Source organism: Mastomys coucha, unplaced genomic scaffold (assembly GCF_008632895.1).
Source record: "Mastomys coucha isolate ucsf_1 unplaced genomic scaffold, UCSF_Mcou_1 pScaffold15, whole genome shotgun sequence".
In the NCBI taxonomy this organism is placed as follows: domain Eukaryota; kingdom Metazoa; phylum Chordata; class Mammalia; order Rodentia; family Muridae; genus Mastomys; species Mastomys coucha.
In genome coordinates, this window is record NW_022196897.1 from 5,292,098 (window position 1) to 5,315,711 (window position 23,614).

Below are 23,614 nucleotides of genomic sequence, written 5' to 3' on the forward strand. Positions count from 1 at the left end.
CCCAGTGGTGTCAAATTGGCTGAAACAAGAGGAATGACTCACAGGAAAAAACAGAGCAGATATCAAATCCAGGCCTAGAAGAAATGGGCAAACAGTGTTGACAAGCAGTGGATGATAAGGCCGGAAATAGTGCAGGGCAATTGTGAAAGGTCATTAGAGTCCGTAAAGGGCATAGGAGGGTAGGCTTCATCCTGCCCAAAGATGACAGCTGAAGGGGGGGTGTTATTTAATGGGTCACAAGCGAGATCTTGATGAAGCAGATATTTTAGTAAGACTCATCTGATGATGATATTCCAGAGAGCATGAGGTGCTTCAAGGAAAAAAGAGCCCAGCGAAGGAGCTGCTGTAGAGACCAAAACAGTCCAGCGAAGGAGCTGCTGTAGAGACCAAAACAGGAAGAAGGCAGGTGGGGAGCCTGAAGGCCAAGAAATGGGGAGACAGATTTCTCAAAAGCAGCACCTCAAGAAATCACCTCTGGATTCCTAATCTGTGTCCAAGCAGAAGTCACAGGTGGCTCCTATTTCAGTGGCTCTTCTCAAAGCTCCCCTCAAGGCAAGGCTACTTAGCAAGAAGCCCTGTCCTTGCCATGCACAAGTGATTACTAGTCTGAGACATATTTGTTTCTTTAAGTGACTGTGGCTAAAAAATTGGGGATAAAAAGCAGAGATCAGCCTTTGAAGTCCTGCCCTACATCAAAAAAATAAAGCAAAGCCAGGTGTGAGGGACACTGTAAATGGGAAAGAAAAGGCCAAAGGTAATTTTCCATATATTTTTCACAGGAAAGTGTAAGTATTCCTTATAGAAATCCTTTCCCTGGGGAGAGAGGTTGTTCAGAGGGTCTAATTAAACAGTGTGTCAAAGTGTTCCAAAACCCATGAACTATTTATGAACATGTGTTTGACATTACAAGGAAAAGACGTGCTATTGTCTCATCACTTTCTTTGGCATACTTGATCCCTGCCTTCAGAAAGCGCGCTACGGACTCACTGTTACATTGGATTGTATCAGGGTTACTAATGGAGATGAACTGGAGGTGAAATACAGACTGTTAAAGCAACCTAGGGGTTCACCCTAAAAACACAAGCCTTCAAGGGCTTGTATCTTAGGCATCAACTTCCTCCTAACTTATTGATTATGTTAATAAAACCATGATGGGCTATAATAAAATCCCATCCCATTCTCCTTACATACTGCTTAGTGTACAGAACTACTTAAAATCAAGAGCTTTTGTGTCAATTTCTACTTACTGATACAAGTTATAGAGCTTGTACTGGGAGGGAACTTAACAAAAATTCCATCTGCACACTACATGACTTTCTAATTTTTATCTTTCTCTCCTTCTAAAACCCACATCTGTGTTTGCTGTGTACCTAAAGAAAGCAAGCTCTCCGAGTCAGTTGTCTGGAGTCAGATAAGGCCTAATGCCTCCTGCAGGGTGATTCTGCCACCAGTTTACAATTAGCATGCATTTCTCATGCATGAGTTGACCCAATTACATAACAAATTTTACCTTTGGGGATTTCTCTTGACTGCTTGTCTTCTGTCCACCATACAGCTCAATTTTACACTGTCAGCAGCTGAACATGGTTACAGTCAGTCTCTGTCAAAATGATTTATTTAAATTACAAACAGAGACCAAATCCCAAGATAATCATCCCTATGCTCTCACGCTCACCCTTACATTCAACTTAACTTTGAATCAAATATTTTAATAGTACGTAGACATTGTATTCAATTATTTGGTTCCAATAATCCAATATTTCTGAAGCTAACTCATAAAGTCCTGGGGAACTAAATCGGCAGTGTCCTTGTGAGTTTATTAATGGGCATATAATTTATTTTACATTCTAAGTCAATGAAAATTTATGTGGCTATATCAAACGAGTTAGGATTAATTACATTTCAGTATCAAATTACAGACAGCTTTTGGTCTTTGCTTTTCTTGCAAAGCAAGCAAGCTTTCTTATGAATGGGTTTGGTAAACTGCAAGTGGTAGCAGCAAAAGTATAGTTGGAAAACAGGAAACATAATCAAAGCTGTAGACACAGAGTAAATGGGATGGTCTGGTGGGCAGCAGGATAAGATACTTGCAGAGACACACAATGCTCTTTCCACTGTGCAGCAAGGACAGGCACGAATTCAGGCAGGTCTGATAAGGATACACTTACTATTTCCAGCCATCTCAGAAAGCCAGGGATTCTCTCACTGCTTTCCTTCCCTTTCCTCTTCACATGATACCTTCCTTCCACCTATGATGAATTAGAAAACAAACAGTGTTTATCTAAGCCAGGATGGCTGTAAAAACCTCTTGGGGCTTGAGTTTACCATTTTGTTTCCCAGTCTATCCCGACACTGTGAGTTAATTGAAAGTGTAGCCCCTAGGTGTGCTTAAGCAAGCACAGGGAAAGAAATCAGTCATGGCTGGCAGGCCACACTCAGTCTTTGCAATACTGAGCATGCTGCCTTGCTACCCTGTGGCAGACACCCTGAACGCCCACCCTGTTCAGAGGTTGGAGCATGGGAACCACCCAAAACTAGAGCTGTAATAAGCTAGAGGTATATGAACGAGACCGATGATATTTTAATGTTCCCTACATTTACCTTTGTAGGTGTACCTTAACATTAACTATGGTTAATAAACATACAAAGATGAATAATTATTTGGGGGGGCAAAGGGCATATGAAGCTTGACTAGCTTAATCGTGAAAACCTATTGAACCCAGAGATCCTATGACAGCACTTCCTGCAAACTTCCCTCTCTGTATGCAGCTATACACAGACTTGAAACAAAACCTGAACTTGTAAACATTGTACACTATTAAACTTTTCATCTGAATATCCCGACCTCCCATAAAAGACCATTTTCTAAGTCCAACCAGTCAAACTCCCTCAGATATGAATGTCTCAAATTAAATGAAGACCCATCACCGGGGGAAATGAGAGCTTTATTTTAAAAGTCACATTCTGCTTCTTTCCTATGGGTAAGGAAATTCTAAACCCCACCTCTTTTCATCTTTCTGCAGCTATCCTGAGGAGTGTAGGGGAAGCACTTTAAATGCTAGCCCTTAAAGCATCTCCCGTGCTCATTGTGGTGTCATTATGGGTACCAAAATAAAGAAGGCAGGGCTAACCCACATTTATCTCTTTTACTAGATAAAATTTGAAATTTAAGGTTCTACTTTATCCACACCCTTGTAACATTTGCAGACTGAGCAGCTATTTCCAAATGACTTCAATTCCTAGACAAATGAATGTAAGAGTGTCTGAAAAATTTTCATAACAGTGACAGACACAGACACAAGCAATCAAAAATGCCCACTCATCCATAACATATTACCCCAAACACCTAGGAGTTATTAAATTCACAGCTTCATGTCTTTATATTTTCCTCCGTCCAAAGGGGATTAACCGCAGCTTAGAAAGAGCCACTAAATATCCAAAGGCAAAATGAACTGGAAATATATTTTATAAAGTAGATCAAAAAGAAAAATATAGACTATAATGATCACTTGGGTTCCCCCATCACCTGGGGTCTAACCTAAGACTCAGCTCACAAATCTAATCATCAGGGTGAGCTCCACCCAACCATCTCTAGCGGGAAAATTATAGATCTTCCCATTTTAGAGTCTTGCTCACTTCTTCCTCTCAAAAAACAGAAACAATGCAGGGCACACTCAAAACTATCTGCATGGGTTTTGCCTAGTATTGTTCAGTGGCTTTACATTAAGATAGCCTAGAGAATAAGAAAAACCAACATGGTACTTTTCAAATCTAATCAGATTTCTTATGGCAAAAGACCCTGGAGTAATATGGAAAACCCAGTGTAGAATGGGGAAATTCCATGGGGTCGTGATCTTATAAATGAGTAATAAATTCATCAGACCTCAGAATACCTTGCAGTTCCCCTTCTTCAGGAATAGACTTAACTGAAATATTGTGAAATCTTTTCTTTACTGTAACCCAAGCATTGATAGGCCCCATCACTGCTAAATGTACTATTACTGTGATTGCTATGGTACCTAACACCAAGAGAAAGCAAAAGGGGAGTAGTTTAGTTGTGGTCTAAATTAGATGCTTTTAATACTGACCACTGTCTATCTCATAGGTTATATCTTATTGTTGTTTTGTATAGGCTGCTATGAACATGATAATTATAGATTAATACATACCTGCAGTATAAGGGGTTTGGCATAGTTAAGAATGGATCTGCAAACGACCTCTGGCATTGAATATAAAGTATACTCCTGCTAATGATAAAGTTTGGTGAGATGGTGAGTTATTTTCTAATTACTTATGAACACTGACTGAATTTGAACATAAATGAAAAGGCTTACCTTTGAGTGAACTGTACTCCTCGTTATCTGTCACAGAGATGGCCTTTGGAAGAGTTGCTTAGTTCTTTGAGAAATAAACTTCGATGCTAGTTGAGCATTTGAGAGATAACTGAAGTTGGCATAACATTTTAAAATTCTGAGCAGAACTGTCATTAAAATGCATCTCCGGTTTGTATTTTTAAAGGAAGGATGGGTTTTTGATTTGAGGGAAAAATGAATGGGGAGAATGAAGGTAATTATCTTTATTATTCATTATTGGCAGCCCAAAAAGGCATAAGAAAAACCATGGGACAGGATGGATATCATCAGCTCCTAAAAGACAACTCTGTCTCTTTAAATAAAAAAAACAAAAACAAAAACAAACAAAAGACTGTAATAGTGAATGTCCACATAAAGACAAAATAGGTATGCCATAGAGAATGTGATAAAAAGAGAGGCCTCTTCCTGGCCTTGAGATAACATTTTAAACACCAAATAGTTCTGTTCCTGAATTTTTAACAAATAACGTGCTAAACTCTATCCACAAATAGTGTGTGTGTGTGTGTTTGTATGTAAATATACATATATGTGCATGTAGCTCATAACCATGGCCCAGTATCAGTAAATTTAAATCCATCTGCTAATGAAAAACATTTCCTAGAGATTAGGGCTATATTACTTATAACATCTGTATATTATATGTATGTATGTATGTATGTATGATTGTGTACACACGTGTAATACTTGTGACATGCTTGTCCGATTTCTGTGACAAGTGACTTCCACAATCTCATGATGGTGGTAAGAGCTTTGCATGTTTGCCAGTCCGTGCTCTACCATGCATAGTTTTTAATTCTATTCTGGATAGCTAGCATTAAACCTACTCCTTTGCAGAAAACAAGCATTTGACACATTTCATGCAATACATTAGAAGAAAAACAATCACACATACGAATTACAGAAGCCAAGGAGGACCTGTTTAGCACTACCCTTGGTAAGTGCTAGTCATATTCTAATGTGCCTCAGGCTCCTTCCAGTCCCAATTTTTGTTACTCTAGAAAATATATTACTAAAAAGATGTGGTTTTCAAGTAAAAACTACTACTTAAACAAATGTTTATTTCTAAAATTAGATGTAACATATGATATAACAGATATACAAAGTATGTACACAATTAGAAAAAGACCACTTTTTTTTTACTATACCCAAACTATATATTAACTTTATATGGTTATCGACATGGAAAAAATCTGTTGGAATTTTTCATTACAAACATTTAATCTTGTCCAAATATGAAGGCTGGGAGATATTCAAAATATACGAAGAAAATGCTGTTATAGTCGCTAGGCTGTAGATAAGTGATGAGCTCGGAGGCCTGGGATTTGACAGGTGACATTGGAATGCGTTGTGAGAAGCCTGGACACACTCAGCGACAGCTATGCTTCACACACACTCAGTCTCACATTCCTACCCAGAGGCGCACACAAGGGCCACCTCACCATCCAGTAAAAGGGCACCTACGTTACTGATCTGCTCCTGGGTCCTCTTCAGCCTCTGCAGCTCAGGTGTGTCTGTGACGATGCTGAAGCCCCTGCCTTTGCTTTCTTCAAAATCTCTTTTGTACTTGACCTGACAAGAGAGAGGAAAAAGGATATGTGTGTGTTTGCTCAATATTATATTTAAGTAGTATACATGTAGTACAGGCTGATTTTGTCAGTGAAAATGCAACACTTGGAGCATGGGTTGCACTGGGTAGGAGGGACATGAACCAGCCAGCCCTGCCTGTACGATGTTCCCTTTTACATCATACAGCAAAGCATATGGACACGATTACACTGTGCTGCACTGACAGACGTCTAGTAGATAAATGCTTATGAAAATATTTATAAAGAAGGCCACCCCTAGGGATTAAAAAGCCTCTCACACTGACCCTTGGTGTGCTGTGTGCAGAGGTATATAGATGCTTGTGTGCAGGCACAGCCCTATAATCCAAGTCTTCAGAAGGGAAGGCAGGAGGACCAAGATTTCCAGATCATCTGGTGTAGCCTACCTAGCGAGGCCAAACCCTGGATTCAATCCCAGCACTCAGGTAAGTTAGGGCAATATACTTCCTTTCAATGAGGTTATTATCACAGTGTCCTGGGGCTGGAACAGGCGCAGATAAATCTTAAAGGTCTGTCTCCTGTTAATCACCAACTAAATACTTGTTTTGTTAATGCGACTGGATGTTCGCATTACTGTGTTCTTGTTTTTAAGCCCAAATGTCAAGAACACTGAAAACACATACTCATAGCCCATACAATCCCCACTTTGCATTCAGAATAAATCCTCAAGTTAATAGTTAAATTATCATAGCAGCTGATGAATATATGGGTTTGTTGCAAATGTGGACCCTGAATAGGGTTGAAAGTTCTCTTAGTGGGATATTCAGTAGTCTTTCACTTACTATATTTTACTGTATTTATATTTATAAACTTAGTTCTTTCATGTATTTTTAGCCTTGAGGCTACTGGAAGATTTCCTTTGACAAATTGAGCTTAAAAGAAAATAAACTAAAACCCTGATTAAAAACAAATAGAAAAATTTTAGAAATTCATCAATTTCAACTTAGGAATATCTCGTTTTCTCTCTATGCTTTCCTTAATATCCTCCCTAAATTCCTAAAAGTCTTAAGACCTTTATTTTAGCTATTGCCATAAATAAATGATCCAATAAATGGTCATATTTTTACTGCCGAGAAAAACGCTGACTGGGCTTGGCCTTCTGACCCCATTCCCCCAGTATTCAGGAAGGCACCCGGCACATGTCTGAAGACACACGGGCCCAAGGCACAGTCTCCTTCTGTCCAAGGGAAGCTGGTCAGATTAGCTGGTCGTGAGCACCGTGAGAGACAGGGTAGGAAAATAACGAAAGCGTGAAAAGACCACAAGGTAATGGCCACAAAAACAAAAAACAAAAACAAAAACAAAAACCATGGGGATCTTCCAGAGAGACCAGTCTAACCGTCCCCTCCTCCCGTCCATCCCTGAAGGCAGCTTCCGAAAAGGCACTTGTACACTGTTCCTTCTGCTGTTTGTTTTAAGGACTGATTCCCAGAGAAAGAAATAAAAGAGAAAATATACTGAGTACTGGAATTGGTAAGTTTGGAACTGATTAGCATCCAGCAGTCCTCACTGCGTTCATAGGACACCTACGAATAGTTGGGTTTGGGCCTGCCTACTCAAGTGGCTTGTTTGGAGAGTGCGCAATCTTTTCTGTAAATGGCTCTCAGTGTTTTGGAAGCTATTTCCTCCTTTCTAATGGTGTGGTACGCTCTCAACACCCACTCAAGCGCCGACCACCCAGTATTTGTTTACTATATCCAGGGAGCCAAGGAACCATTAGTCAGCTCAGCCTTCTCCACACTCCCACCCACTTGCAGCCTACCCAGCTACTGAGCACCTGCAGTGGCTCATGGGAGTGGCTCAACAAATGCTTCAGAAAGACTGGAAAGCCAAGGAGAATTAAACCTAGAGATCAGAGCACGGGCTGTCTCACAAATAGGAAATAAAGTGTCTCTACACGGGCCAGCATCTGCTAGAAGGACATGAGAAGAGGTAAAAGCCAGAACCCTAAGGGGAACACAGGCATCAGACTTTGAAAATAACTGCTACCACAGTGTTCTTCTGAATTACCTTGCTTGCCACACTGAATCTAGTATTTATTAAGACTCACACAAGCTGCCCTTGCCCCAGCAAAACAAGAAAAGAAAGAAGAATGGAAAGATGCCTTTTGTCCCCTGGTGCTCAGCGCTGGCTATAAAACTTGCATGTCAGATCTTTTTGTCTTCTCAACTGATTCTCAAAAACAGCATTTCATGAGAATCCACAAGTAACAATGGCCTCCACAGAGTGGCATTCTCAGGACTTTCCCCCTTGAGAGTTTACTTAGTCATTCACTCAGTCAAGAGTTGTTCCAGTTGTGGAAACAGCACCTCAAAGAGGAGCCAATAATCCCTACCTGACCAAGGGTATGTTAGCATGCAAAGATGAAGCAGACACATCCTAAGTCAAATGAATGATGTGGAGGGAAGAATTCCAAAGGAAGAGACGCAAGACAGTGGCATGGCAGTGTCAGAAATGCTGGCCTCAGATTCATGCGGCGGACAGAGCAGACTCTGGACAGAAACTGCCTTTTCAGTAAGTCTGCAGGGGTTGGGAGCAAGAGGAGTTGCACACCCACCTCTGACCAGAGCCTTCCAGACAACAAGCTGCTTGACAATAAGAACAGAAGTGAAAAGGAGAGCAGAGGAACAAGAGGGTGCAGGACGCTGCTGCGCACCTCCAGAGGAGGACGCTGCTGCGCACCTCCAGAGGAGGACGCTGCTGCGCACATGCAGAGGACGCTGTTGCGCACCTCCAGAGGATGCTGCCTCATCTCTCTCTTGAGACAGCATGCCCATGGAAGAGGATCAGAGATGCATCACAGTAGACTTTCATTCAAACAGCCTCTCTCTGGAGAGGAACTGGAGGGAAGCATGGGCACAGGCAGGGCAAGCAGTGTGGGGACCTCCTCACCAATGATCCCCTACCAGCAAGCAGTCCTGAGGCCACAGGAGGAGGCAGAGTTCAGGGTCCAGCCTCAAGACCTTTCCTTCCTGGAGAGCTATCAGGCAGCAGTGCAATCTCACTAAGTGGGACAGGAAGGGCAAGGAGATAAGAAGGCCAAGGCAAAAATGGCAGCCTGAGGTCAGAAAGAATATGTGCTGACCCTGGGGGGAGGTGGGGCAGGTCTAGCAGTCTTGTTTTCTCACAGTCTTATCCATTTAACACTAAATAAAGGCACTTTGAAAAAAAAAACTGCACTTTTTTTTCAGATAGTATCTTACTATACAGCCCAAGCTAGCCTGTTAGCTCATGATCCTCTGTCTCAGTCACTTTAAGTACTAGAACTATAGGCATGTCCCAACATGTGAATGCATATAGGCATATGTGCACACACTACAAACACATACACTACAAATCTACTGTCAAATGTAAAAAAATCACACAAGCCATTTGAGTTTTTAATATTTTTTTTTGCAAAGGAACTTAAAATGTTATTTCAAATATAGAATTCTATTCAATATTGATATTCTATGTTTGCCCATATGTTGGCATTCTGAGTGTTTATCTATATAGATATATGGATATAGATGCATGCGCACGTATGTTCATGGCCACATGTGTGCATGTTTGTGTATATAGACTTAAAATGCACAGGTACATACACTTTATACATGGACATGAAATAAAAATCATGCACTGAATAATAAAGATTGATAAATATGGATTCACTCATAAGCAAAAGCCATGATCTAGCTAGTGAGCTTCCAGGTACAGAAAGGTAAGCCGGCCAAGATGAAGTCCCTTCATCTTGATGGAAATGTTTGTGACAGCAGAAGCTCGAGGGTTAAAGGCGGAAGGGAAAATCAAGAGCATGAAAGGGCATTCTATGGAGCAGATTCTAAACAGGCACTAATGAGGGGGAGCAGACATTCAAGGGGACCCAGGAGTGTATCACAATGGGCCAGGGCAGAAGGGCATGCAGAAGGAAAAGTCTGTTTAGCCTTAAAGCAGCTTGCTGGAATATGCTTAATAGAAGCCCAAAGCCTACGGTCATATTTACTACTGATTCATGTTTCTCTGCTTGTAATCTCACTTCAGATACAATGAGATCAATGGCCAATCCCACCACCTTCTCAGACAAAATAAATGCATCACATTTTGCTCAGGGGAAGATTGCAAGGGATGGACCATCATAAAACTGCATGCACAACTCTGAGTTTGACTTGCAAAGTGTCCTCAGCTAGGTACTGACTTGTGACTTAAGTAGACTCTAAGATGCTGATGGATGTGATGGACACATGCCTCTTCTGCTTGATGCTGTGCATACATTAGAGGCTTAATACCACTTCAGGATTGATTACTATTTGGTCCTGGTCTTGTGTTTTTAAAGCCTAAAATGCAAAACACTGGCTCACCTTCAATGCTCTATGGGAATTAAGCACTACAAAGGAAAATCCGATTAAAGGTGAAGTTAATTTTAACAAATACTGAGTCAAAGAATTGAGTTCAAGGTAAATTTGTTTTTTATAAATTAATCCCGTAATTTGTAAGTGTATGATTAATTAAATAAATTAAAGTTATAATTACCTTTTCTAAACACAATCAAAATTCATTAGAAGTAATTTCATGAATTCTCAGCTTCAAATTAACCTTTTATAGCATCATAGACACACTTGGCGATGTTTACAGATTTTTCAGGTCCCCATGTACTGACATCCAACTTTATCAGACTCAGGAGTCTCGTTTCACAAAAGGGAAGCCTATATTTTATTACAAAACAAGTAATCTAAATATATAATGATGTAAATATATATAATATTTTAATTAATTTTTACCAGCTCTATAATGATCATATGCAAGATACTTGACTATGTATGAGCACTTAACAGAAGAGACTCAGCCATGGACAAACTCATCGTGTGCTCCAGCTGCACCTGTTACTAGCTGTGTGACCTCACGCAGGGTACTTAACTCCTCTGAGACTGCTTCCTCAAGTACAAAACTAGGGTGATTGCAATAAAATACTGACGGCACCTTTGAGTGTAAGTTAAATGAGATGGTGCACCTAGTGATTTCTGCTATGTTCCAGGCCCTAGACTGGTCAATTTACATACTGTAGAACTGCAGATTAAACAGGTATGTCAGCAGGTTGTGTGTAAACATCCCAGTGATTAAATATCCGGGTGATGTACATGGCCATTTGTAGGTACTGTGCCATTGGCAGCTAACTCCCTCTATCTTCTTCTGCTTTTCTTCAAAATAGAAATAAACAAATGCAGGAAATTTAAATATTCTTTACATATTGCCTCAGGTAAACACAGACAGGTATGCATTTTGGCCCATTGTATAGAAAAGGGAGGAAACTCAGATGACAGTAGATGCTGGCGAGGTTGTGGAGAAAAAACATTGCTGGTGGAACTGCAAGCTGGTACAACCACTCTGGAAATCACTTTGGCTGGTTCCTCCGGAAATTGGACATAGTTCTACCAGAGGACCCAGCTATACCACTCCTGGGCATATACCCAGAAGATGCTCCAACATGTAATAAGGACGCATGTTCCACCATGTTCATAGCAGCCTTATTTATAATAGCCAGAAACTGGAAACAACCCAGATGTCCCTCAACAGAGGAATGAATACAGAAAATGTGGTACATCTACATAATGGAGTACTACTCAGCTATTAAAAACAATGAATTTATGAGATTCTTAGGGAAATGGATGGATCTGGAGAATATCATCCTGAGTGAGGTAACCCAATCACATAAGAACGCACATGGTATGCACTCTCTGATAAGTGGATATTAGCCAGAAGCTCGGAATACCCAAGATACATACAATCCACAAACCACAAGAAACTCAAGAAGAAGGAAGACCAAAGTGTGGCTACTTTGATCCTTCTTAGAAGGAGGAACAGAATACCCAGGGAAGGAGTTGCAGAGACTAACCATGGAGCAGAGACTGAAGGAAGGACAATCCAGAGACTGCCCCACCTGGCAATCCATCTCATATATAATCACCAAATCCAGACTATTGTGGATGCCAGCAAGTGCTGGCTGGCAGGAGCCTGATATAGCTGTCTCCTGAGAGGAGTACCTGACTAATACAGAAGTAGAGGCTCACAGCCATCCATTGGACTAAGCACAGGGCCCTCAATGAAGGAGCTAGAGAAAGGACCCAAGGAGCTGAAGGGGTTTGCAGACCCTTAGGACGAACAACAATATGAACTAACTAGTACCCTTAGAGAGCTCCCAGGGACTAAAACACCAACCAAAGAGTACACATGGTGGGACTCACCATTCCAGCTGCACATGTAGCAGAGGATGGCCTAGTCGGTCATTAATAGGAGGAGAGGCCCTTGGCCCTGTGAAGCCTCAGTGTAGGGGAATGCCAGGGCCAGGAAGCAGGAGAAGATAGGTTGGTGAGCAGGGGGAGGGAGAAGGGAATAGGGTTTTTTCAGAGGGGAAACCAGTAAAAGGGATATCATTTGAAATGTAAATAAAGAAAATATCTAATAAAAAGTATTTTACAATAAGAAAAGAAAGAAAAGAAAAGAAAAGGGAGGTTTGCATGGAACTAGCAAAGGGCAGAAATCCTTCAATGACAACATTTCCCAATTTACTTGAAAATTGTTAAAATGCTGAATTGGGAAATGTTAAACTGAACACAGAGGAGGTATAAAAACGTTCTCTACACAGGCAGGGATGGGCTTGAGACTCACTGAGCAGTTCTTAGGGAACAAGAACAAGCCAGACAAGCTGCCCAGTGTAAAATTCAGCTCCCTCATTACCTGTAATAGATCTGGTGGTGTCACAAAATGATAAGGAAACTCACTGCGAGTCGACTGAAACCCAGCCCACACTTCACAAACACTGCTCTGCAGTGTCACTGCTGAAGGCAACAATCATCCACAATTAGTGCCGAGCAGATGTGGGGTACCAATGCCCAAAGTACAGTACTGGTGAAACTGGTGCATCAAAGCAAGTGAACAGATAAACAAGCACGCTAACACTGATGAAGGAAACTGGTGCCAAAATATGCAATTCACATTTTCACCCAGAACTTAGTAAGTAGAATTTAATAATGTAGGCAACATTTGATTTTTGGCTTCTAGACACAAACCTTAACTATTAGACAGCCGCTTTCACCTTAAACAGCTACATGATTATGACTTTTGAATACCAAGAGTTCAACTCACAACATAGAATATTACTAAAATCATTTGAACTGTAAATTTACTATGTATGGCTAAATAAAGGACAAATTAAGAAAATGTAACAGGAAACATTCTTAAGTATCTATCCTGAGCTATAAAGGCGGGAGATGAGCAGTTTCCAGTTAGGGAATTGCTAATCTAGAAGTTAGTAAGTTAAAACGAAAGCCACATTTTAACTGATGAAGAAAGAGAGCAGAGGAAGCAAGGAGCCAAGCAAAAGTCCATAAATAGCAGAAATAACACAAGCTCTCATAAGGAAAAGTGTGTGTGCTTAGTCTCTGAGTGTCACAGCTGATGAGAGTGGATTCCTCTCTTTTACTCCTAACCGACTGAAAATGTCGTTAACATTGTTCCCAACAGCCCTCCTACACCAGTATCAGGCATGCTCCATCAGGCAAACACAAACTATTCATCAATAGGAAAGCATACCTCTACGTTTCCAAATAAGGGGGTTAAAAAAAACCCTAAGAGGGTAAATGATGACTAATGCAAGGTAAAACTATTTTAAGAGAATTATTCTCATGTACAGTGTACATTAATAGTGCTAGAAAACTGCTATATTGGCAGTCTAAACCACACTGATGGAGCTCAAGGCCATTTTAATGGAAAAATATTTAAGACTAATTTCTTAAAATCAAAATGTGTTTACAGTATAAATGTAGAGAATCTGACAGGTAACTTAAAAGTTCTGTGCTAAATTAGAAATATCGCACTCATTCTGACCTTCCATAGGAAGTGTACCTGAAACGCTGAAGAATTGTAGTCTCTTAGCTTGACAGATAATGGTAAAGGCTTTGTGTTGGTGGGTGTCACTGTCGAGGTGCTAACATGAAGTCACCCTGCTGTGCTGTAGTGACTACCATTTAAAGGGCTTCAAGGTAGTAACCATTGCACCATCAACTTGACAAGCCATTTTGCTTAATCTTTAACAAAAAAAAAAAAATCACTCTATAAAATCCTCTTTTGTCATTATTTTATACATGAGAAATACATGAAAACCTATTTGGGGTCCACCTAAAACCTATCTCCTATGCCTCCACTCCATCTACCCAGGGTTTCGTAGGAATCACCGTTTTCTTCATGGCCTACCTCCCTAACCATGGACTGACCCAAAGACATGCATGCTAAGTTAGTTCAAGTCACCAAGACTGGAAGACCTAACAATTAAAATACACAACACAGAGAGAGTCTCTGGCTATGTCGACTGGCAGCTAGAACCCTAGGAAATAAATCTCTGGAAGCATCTATAGCTATGCTTGCCAATGGCAGAACCCACCAGGCTAGATGCAGCTCCATGTCCTGTCTTGATGGTCTTGGATCTGCCGAGCTACAGAAAGCCGAGAAAGCACATTGCTTCATGGGCTTTGTGATTCATTTCCTTCATGGTTTTCTTTTCTTTTCCTTTCTTTTCTCTTCTTTTCTCCTCTTTTCTTTCCTTTGAGGTAGTTAGGATGGAACTTTGTGTCACATGCAACCCAAAATCCTAATATAGGAAACTGAGGGTTATTGGCTTACCATCCAAGGCAAGTACTGCCAGCAAAGAAGTAGTAGAAGCACAGATTCCAAGGGAGACCTGCTGTCCCCAAGGTCTTTGCTGACCCACCCCATCTTCTTCAAGATGTCATTTTAAAGATCTTGTAGACATTGAGGTGTCTTTTAAAGGAAAATGAAATATAGCAATGTTTTGATGAAAATACACCAATATTTCTTTCCAAAGGCTTTCAACAAAATTACTTCTAGTATTATTTCTTTAAAAGACTTTAAAATATTTTTAAAACAGTATGAACAATATCTTAAGTGATTTTCCTATGTGTTGTAGTCACTAGTTAGTGTTGACGCTTTAATGACTATCTACTAGTTAGATGCCCAATGGGTATGCAGCAAATAAGTAACCGCGTGCCAATCTCAAAACAAACTTTGAAATGAGTTGCGAATCTGTAAGTTCATTCAGCATTTCAACAGGGAACAGTTAGATACCAAACACTGGAGCAAATTCCAAGCTTGATAGTTAATTCTCTCAGAAAAGCTACCACACCAATCTGTGGATGGATTGCTAACTTTTCTCACCTACAGTGTTCTCCAGTCTCCTTTAGAGATACTCCATCTACGTGATGGTGAGGGTCTATGTGACTGCACGCCTGTGTAAATCTTCCAGAAGGACTTATATGCTTTATTTTCCCTCTATCATAAACGTCTCAAGAATCAATGGGTTTTGTACGTATGTGTTGTTCTTTCCTTCTTCCTTTCTTTCTTTTTTCTTTCTTTTCTTTTTTGCCTTATAATGTGGAAATGAAGAACTAGATTGTATAGCTACACAGAGAAAGAAAAAAATGAGGCCCTTAAAAGTATTCTAAATGAGAAAGGGGTCAGTCTGAGGGTGGCATGGCTGTTTTTACTTCACTGAATAACCCTGACTTTGGAATGTGGCGCTGCCCGAGCTCTTGCGCACGCCACCTCAGACATTTCCACATAAGTGAGGATACAGCTATTTGAGAAACAGGAATATGTTGGCATTGCCAACAAGCCAGGTGGTCCCACTGTTTGGAAACCATCTGGTCTGAGTTTTCTCTTTGTCAGCACCATCAACACATCAGTAGCAAGAGCTATTATGAGAATTGTGTGTGTTTCAGTCCTTTAAATAAACTCAAACAAAGCTACCCAGAATGTAAATTTGCTATTTCTTTGAATTATGCTTTCAGGCTAGAGTGGAACCCTATCAAGACAGACAAGTTATGCTTGAAAACCTACCTCTGTCATGTAACTTCACAAACCATGTTGCAAAATGCTAGAAGGTGCTTTCAATCCAGCCCCAACAGCACCTGGAGGCTGTGCCAACCTCCAGTGGGGTCATTGCCACCATCTAACCCACCACTTACAGAATGGGGAATTTTCTCCTGATATAGCTGCCAAAAGAAATCAATATATTCAGTGTGCTCTGTAGCAGGGTTTAGATACTGAGAATACTCAGAGATGGTACTTAATCAATTAAGGGCAAACAGACCCTAGGAAAGTTCGATCCAATAAATTAAAGGCTCTATAGCTCCTTGTCCTATGGACACGACAAACCAGTAATTAGAATTCACCCCCAAGTCACCACCTGGAAGTCCCTGTCCTGACTGCAAAGCAAGGCAGTGAGCCCATGCTACAGAGCATCTATCTTGTTCCTATCCCTAAAATAAAGGAGGATGGCTTACAAAAAATGCAGGCTCTCCATGGCACACGTGTGTGAACAGACACTGGCATTAATAAACTCCATATCCTAAGACCTTAATCTCAGCTTCAGCCAAAGATAAAGTTCCCAGGCCCAGATGTTTTTATCAGAATACTCAAAGTCAGATCTCCCTAAATGCCAGCATCTCCCCTCCAAGGCAGGACTCCATTTCAGTGCCCTTTAGATAGAAGCCAGAAGTCACCATGTCACATCCACTTAAGAAGGGACAAATTAAAGAGGTTAAAGTAGTGACCTAAAGTTAAAAGAGAAAACGGGGCCATAAGAGCTGGTCCTCCCTCTCACGGCAGGTCATCCTCATCCCCTTTCTTGGCACCACTGTCTGACTTGTCAAAACTGCTTTTCTTCATCTGCACCCGATGACATCTAAATCATCTGACAGGCACATGACCTTATCAAATTTCTAGTTATAGTGCAAATAGAGGTAACAAACCATATCCACGGAAATGGATAAGAGCCACACAAAGAGCAGGGGTGAGGCAAAGAGGACAACCACACCAGGCCTGCTGGCCTGAGAGCCCCAGCAGAAGGAGAGGTCTGCGCAAGATAAAAGTCTCATTCCAGCAAATCCAGTCGCTGCTCCAATCCTCCTGCCTGAGATCAAATCAACAAAAAGGCCCCGCATCACGGTTGAAAAACATTGTGAAATCAATGGTGTTGATCCGCCCCAACTAGCACTTAAGCTTAAAAGGCAAATGTAACTAAAGTATCGGAATGATACCTTTGAAATCCCTGAGCCCACTGCAGAGCACAGTAACGTGTAGAGTGATGTTATGAAATACCATTTCCTGGAGCATTATTGGTATTCAAGGGTCAACACAGCTCAAATAGCTCCCTGCCTAGTATTTGTGTAGGACAAATGGTGTGTCTGGGGGTACTGTTTTCCAACAGGAATATTTTAGGTAATGGGCCACACATAAAAATTTTCTTAGGATCAAAATTCACTAAAAACAAAATGAAAATGTCACAATAATGATCATTTTCCTGTATAACTTATGTATACAAACAGAAACACTTTTCAAAGTGAATCTTCTTTAAAATGTGGGATGGAGCATAAATAACCGTGCATGGGGTTGTATGTACAGGTGGAGGTTAGAGATCAGCCATCATTGTTGGTCCTCAGGGGCCACCCATGAGGCTTTGGAACAGAGTCTCTCACAGTGCACGACCTAGAGCTCACAGACTAGGCTAGGCTAGCTGCCTCTTAAGCCATGGGGATCTGTCTGTGCCCTGGGCACGGGGCTTACAAGCCAGAATCCCCATGCCTACCTAGTTGTTCTGGTGGGTTCCTAACACGTGCGCAGCGGGCACCTTACTAGCCATGCTTTTGCCCCATCCCAGGAAACCCATTTTATTTTTTTTATTAGAAATTTTCTTTATTTACATGTCATATAATTTCTCCTTTCCCAGTTTCTCCTCCAAAAACCGACCAACCAAACAAACAAACAAAAACAACAAGAACAAACCCCTGTTGCCTCCCACCTCCCCATGCTTGTCACTCCACTCTCTCCCACTTATTGGCCCATCCCAGTAAACCCATTTTAAAAATTTATTGTTTGTAATTTAAATGTTCTGGCTCACAACATTTTTGGAAACACTACCAAAAAATATAAGGGATTAAATATTTTTTAATGTAATGAGCTGGGCCAGCATCTAATTAAAGAGCAAACTCAAAATTAGATTTAACTTCATAAGCATCTCACTCCCCTACTTTCCACTCCAGTCCCAGGAAAGGCTCAGTCAGGCTGAAATGTTCAAACCAGATCCTTTTAGTTTTCTTAGCAGAGACAAACCAGGAACAGCCAGAAGCACAGTTTATCGGGGAGGGTGTGGAATCTGTGTGCCTGCTCCACTTGCCGTGGTTCTTGGTAAAAGTGACAAGGAGATGCAGTAAGTTACTTAACAATCTCAAAGGTTTGGGAAGCCTGGGCATTATAATTGGGTTGAAAAACACCCCCCAGAGACTCTTGTATTTAAAAGCTTAGCGATCAGCTAGTGGCATTATTCTAGAAGGTTATGGACCCTTTGGGACATAGTGACACTGTTCACTGAGGGTGTATCCCTGATTCTTCCTCTTACACTGTCCATTATTTCATGGGTCAAGCATTACCATTACCATGTGGGCATACCCTTACTGCCATGGGTGGGGCCACTCTGCCACCATGCCTTTCTCACCACAATTAACAGAAATAAGCCTGAAACCAGGAACCCAAATAGACCTTCCTCTTTAAATTGCTTCTGCAGTGTATTTCTTCACAGTGAGACCAAGCAAAGTGTTAATATGATGGGCATTTCAGTGACCTTAGAAAGTAGAGCTGGAAGTGACACAGAGCAGTTCCCAGGGGTGATATGCCTGCCACTTCTCTGCAGGAAATTCAGCCACTTGTATTAAAATGGGGTTTTAGCAAGGGAACTTTGAATAAACAACTTTTCAGATAAAATTCTGAGACTTCAATTGACTGGTTTGAACTTAATTCTTATCTTAGAAAAATATCAGATTGTCACTTGTTAAAAGAAATTAAGATAAGCTCAGTTTGTGAGTCAAAGAGTGTTAATGCTTATACAGAACTTATCAAAAAAAAAAAAAAATACTGTGTTACTCTGCAAGTACCAGCTCAGATCTCCTGTGTCCTGAAGGCACTGACTAGAAAAAATGCAAAGTTAAACACAGACCTACAAAAACCAAGATATCCAAGTTACATCAAAAGTCATTAAAAGCCATTACAGGCTTAAAAAAAGGAAGGAAGAAAGGAAGGAAGGAAGGAAGGAAGGAAGGAAGGAAGGAAGGGAGGGAGGGAGGGAGGGAGGGAGAAGAAAAGAGGAAGGAAAGAAGGAAGGAAGACAAAAATCCTTTTGTTATTGGTTTCAGAAACACAATAAATAAGTAAATAAATAAATATCCAGTCAGAATTATTTCCTCCCTAAAACTATAGCTTTGCACAACAAATATAAAACTATTGCTTTTTAAGGTGGTGAGCAGCGACTGCCTCCTGTTTTTGTAAACATTTACTCTTTGTGTTGAAAATGCTACTCTTTGAAACTAACTAGAGCACTAACTACATTAGGCATCTCAACAGCACAACACCCAATCATGGTCAAGTGATCCCAGGGACGCTGTCTCCCAGGAGCCGCTCTTCCACATGTCTGACAACTAGAAAGATGCCGGCTGAAGGTGTGGCAGCCACCTACTAACACAAGGCAAACCAGACTGAAAAGAATAGACAGAATTGAAGATGGGACAAATCTGAGCCCTTGTGTCATCCTCTGAGGCCCTTTTGAAAGCCTTCCCAAATATCAACTTGCCTCCTGGACTCAGGTATCCGTGCCAACAACTCTAAGGCTAGCTGAGGTTGAGATCTCTGACACTAGCAACAGAAAGTCCCGACTGATTCACCACATGCCATCTGCATCTACATGGGCCTGGGGTCTTTTAGATAGCTTCCTTCTCAGTATCATTCCTTCCATCTTCCCTTTTAGCAAGGGGCTCCTTCGGTTTCTGTGAAACAGTTTAACTGGAGCAAGAACTGAGTTTTCTAGAATTTTCTGAGGTGTCTCTATTCGAGCTGCTGGTGTAAGCATAATCGTCAAAGCACAATAAATGAAAATACAGCCAAATATTATTTAAGGCAGTTTCCAGAAGTGGGATCTTCTAATAAGAAGACTAAAAACAAGATGACTATAAATCAGCTGCATCTACTCATGATCCCCTATTTCTGTTAAAAAGATTTTCTTAATTATGCAAAACTCCTAAACATGGGGGCAGACAGGCATCCTTTTGAATACATTGTCAACACTTAGCACGTTCTCAGAGGTAATCAAGAATTCTTACTACTGGGCTTGCAGTGTGTTTGGCTGGTAGTGTTGATGCAGCACGTTTGAGGTCCTATGTTTAATTCTAAACACAAAAGAAGAAGGGGAAACAAGAGGGGAGGGGAGGGGACCGAGAAGGGAAGGGAGGGAATGGGGACAGAGGAGAAATAAGTTCTTATTATGCTGCTCCTCAAAAACAGCTGTGCTTATTATCTTTGGGAGTATCTTTTTCTAGGCATTCCTGTTTTTCAACTGTAGTTTGCTTTTTAAATTCCCATTAAAAATCCAGGTATAGGCGCTGAAGAGATGGCACAGTAGTTAAGAGCATTGGCTGCTCTACCAAAAGACCCAGCTTCAATTCCCGGCACCCACATGGTAGCTCACAACTGTCTATAACTACAGTTCCAGTTCCAGGGGATCTGACAAACACACACACACACACACACACACACACACACACACACACACACACACGAGAGAGAGAGAGAGAGAGAGAGAGAGAGAGAGAGAGAGAGCGCATTTAAAACAATAACAACTAAATTCTGATAGCAAAATGACCATGCCTAAGTTTTACAGTGGTTTGAACTTAAAATGGATCACCATGCAACCTTAGATGTTCACTATAGCACTCAGCTGGAATCCAGTTTCAATGAAGAGTAAAGCGAAGGCTGAGCTGAGAAGGTGGTACCGTGGGCAGCAGCCCTCCCACTCAAGAACACAGACAGCCAGAGAGCAACTGGTGAAAGTAGCTCAAATCCAAACTCTTCACTTGCGAGGTGATAAAAATCACATCAGACATTCCTTGGGAGTCTCAGAGGATGTAAGACCCTATCATCCACTCCATAAATTATCCAGAGAATTTGAGAGGACAGATTATGAGAACAATTTTCATGAGACTCTAACTCTCCAGAAAAATCGGAAATCAATGAATACCTACACTATGGCAGAGTATGCATTCAACTTACCTGTCTCTTGACTTGGATTTTTTTTAATTGTTTTACCAAAATTCGCTGAGACAATAAAAGGGAGCCATCTGATGACCCTCAGGCAAGCAGTAATAGCCTGGAAAGTCTGCCCTCCTTCAAACTCTAGGTCTCTACGGTCATAAACTTACCAGTTTCTATGCAATGGCAGAGTTATACCCAAAATATTTGTTGCTGTATATTTTCAGGTACCAAGCAATAAAGAGTACAGTCTAATTGTGTAAGGGCCAGAGAAAACTTAAAGTAATTGGCCTGTCTGCAGACAGATCCCAAAACTTGGCCTCATTAGAATAGGGTTAGTCCAGCAGAGCTGCCCCACCACAAACTAATGAGACAAAACTACTCATGTCAGGCATTTCAGACTCCTGAAAAATGCTACCTGGGACACACATAATACAAAGGACAGAATATCACTAAATGTACTGGACACAAAAAAACACTTGTGGTCAACTGTAAGTTATACCTTAGTTAATCAATTAAAATAATCATTTGAAATGCCTCGGGGAGCTGGTACTTAAAATTCTTCTACAGGAATTACTTTCTTAAAGAGAAAGTAATTGACCCTAACTTATCTATTTAGTAAATCCATGTAGTTTATCAAAAGGTAAAAAAATATTAAACAGCCTACTCTGTAATTTACTTTTAATCAAAACCTATAAAAGGAGAAAAGGTGCTTTCTAATAATGAGATTTTTCTAGGCAAACATCCAAAAGCCAACTGAAAATTTAGTTTTTTTAAAAGGGGCCCTTCAAACATCTAAAACTTACAATTATATTAAAAGCAAGTACACAAAGAACATTGAGTTTTAAAAACAATATCAAATGTGAGCAAGCTACATTGATTTCTGATCTTTTTTTAAATGAAACCTCTGTGATATTGTTTCAACTTAATAACAAAACCATTTTTCTAAGTTATTTGAAGGGTGTAGCTGTCAATTTATGTGATAGGATCCAAAGTACAAAACTAAATAAATTAATGAAATGGAAGAGAATTTTTGTGGGAAACAAGATGAAAAAAATGAACAAAAACCATTATTTCTGGAATGAAGGCAAGCTGCTTTACAAAGGAAAAGAAAAAAAATTCCCAAGAAGTGTTTTCTCTAATCAGAATTTAATAATGAATTTCTCCACACAAAACTTTGAGTTTAACTTTTAAGCTAGGAAAACACATACATACATACATACATACATACATACATACATACATACATTCGTACATATGTACATGTGTACTTGCGTGTGTGCGTGTGTGTGTGTGTGTGTGTGTGTGTGTGTGCGTGTGTACCAGACAGACAGAGAAAAAGAGATACACAGAGAGACACAAAGAGTAAGGAGCACAGAGGCATGGCCCGCCACACATGTGGAAGTCAGAGGATAACTTCTGACGCCGGTGTTGTTGAATACTGCACACACCAGTCTAGCTGACTGAGCTTCCACCATGGAGTCCCCTGTCCCGGTCTCCTACCTCACAGAAGGCCGAGATCCGGCTTTGTTCTACTATGTCTGACTTCATGTGAGCTCTGAGAATCTAGGAGGGTGTACTATAAAGTTGGGTCGTTTTATTCTGGCATTGCTTACGTTGTGCTGTGCTATCACACACATCTGGACATAATAAACTTATGAAGAGGTTTATTCAGTGCACAATGTGGAGGTCCACAAGTACGGATCTACATTTGTTCGGCTCTGTGAGGGCCTGATGGCTACAGCAAAGCATGATGGGTAACTTCACATGGTGGCTAGACATGCAGGAAGTAGGGAGAAGTATTTCCAGGAAAGTCGGTCAAGAAAGGTGGCTTCACAGTCCGTTCTTGTGGAAATTTACCTGTCTCTTCATACCAGCTCTAATCCCCCATCCCAGTGCCCCTTTACCTAGACATCCTTCCTGCCACTTCTTCGGTTTTCCACTACCTCAGCAGCATCACACCGGCGACCAGTTTTTAGCAAACAAACCGCTGTTGAACACATAGAAAACATAGCCAAACTAGAACCAATGTATAAAGGAAACCCCAAGACACCTCACCCCATTCTTCCTCGACACTTGTTGTTCACTGCAAACCTGTGCACTTTTTCAAAACACGCACATTTCTAGAATCCCTTTCCTCTGAAGTGGATCCCAGCCATTCCATTTCTGTGGACAGATACCAGGTAATTAAGGAAGGAACGCTTTCCATCCTGCCTAGGGGTACTTTGTCCAAACTAAAGTCTAGGACACTATAATGAGATTACCCCTACCATGAAATCTTGATCTAAGCCACTAATTAAACAGCAGACTAACCAATAATGTTTTCTCTTTGAATCCAACCTCCTCAGCTTGGTTAGTTAGAAATGCCAGTAGGTGCTTGGAGCATGGATGCTTGGCCCTGAGTTCAAGCACAAGCAACATACATATACACACAGAGTGGGTGGGGAGGAATGAAAGGAATGAGGGAGGGAGGGAAAGAGGGAGAAAGAAGAGGGAAGGAGAGGGGAGGAAGAAGTC

The 23,614-nt window shown here is 40.9% G+C and overlaps 1 protein-coding gene across 2 annotated transcripts in view; it reads right to left on the bottom strand.

The window, feature by feature from the left end:
• Positions 1-23,614, bottom strand: part of Nebl (nebulette) — a 375,861-nt gene that overhangs the window by 178,918 nt on the left and 173,329 nt on the right. The window contains exons 1-2 of one of the 2 annotated variants that reach the window (XM_031369078.1): positions 2,169-2,982; positions 1,511-1,600 (exon numbers count right to left, since the gene is read on the bottom strand). Coding sequence is in view for 1 of the 2 variants with exons in the window: in XM_031369077.1 (XP_031224937.1) it covers positions 5,835-5,942 (108 nt within the window). In the remaining variant the exon portion in view is untranslated. Of the gene's footprint in view, positions 1-1,510; positions 1,601-2,168; positions 2,983-5,834; positions 5,943-23,614 lie in introns of those variants that run through there. The other variant, XM_031369077.1, reaches the window with a different exon arrangement.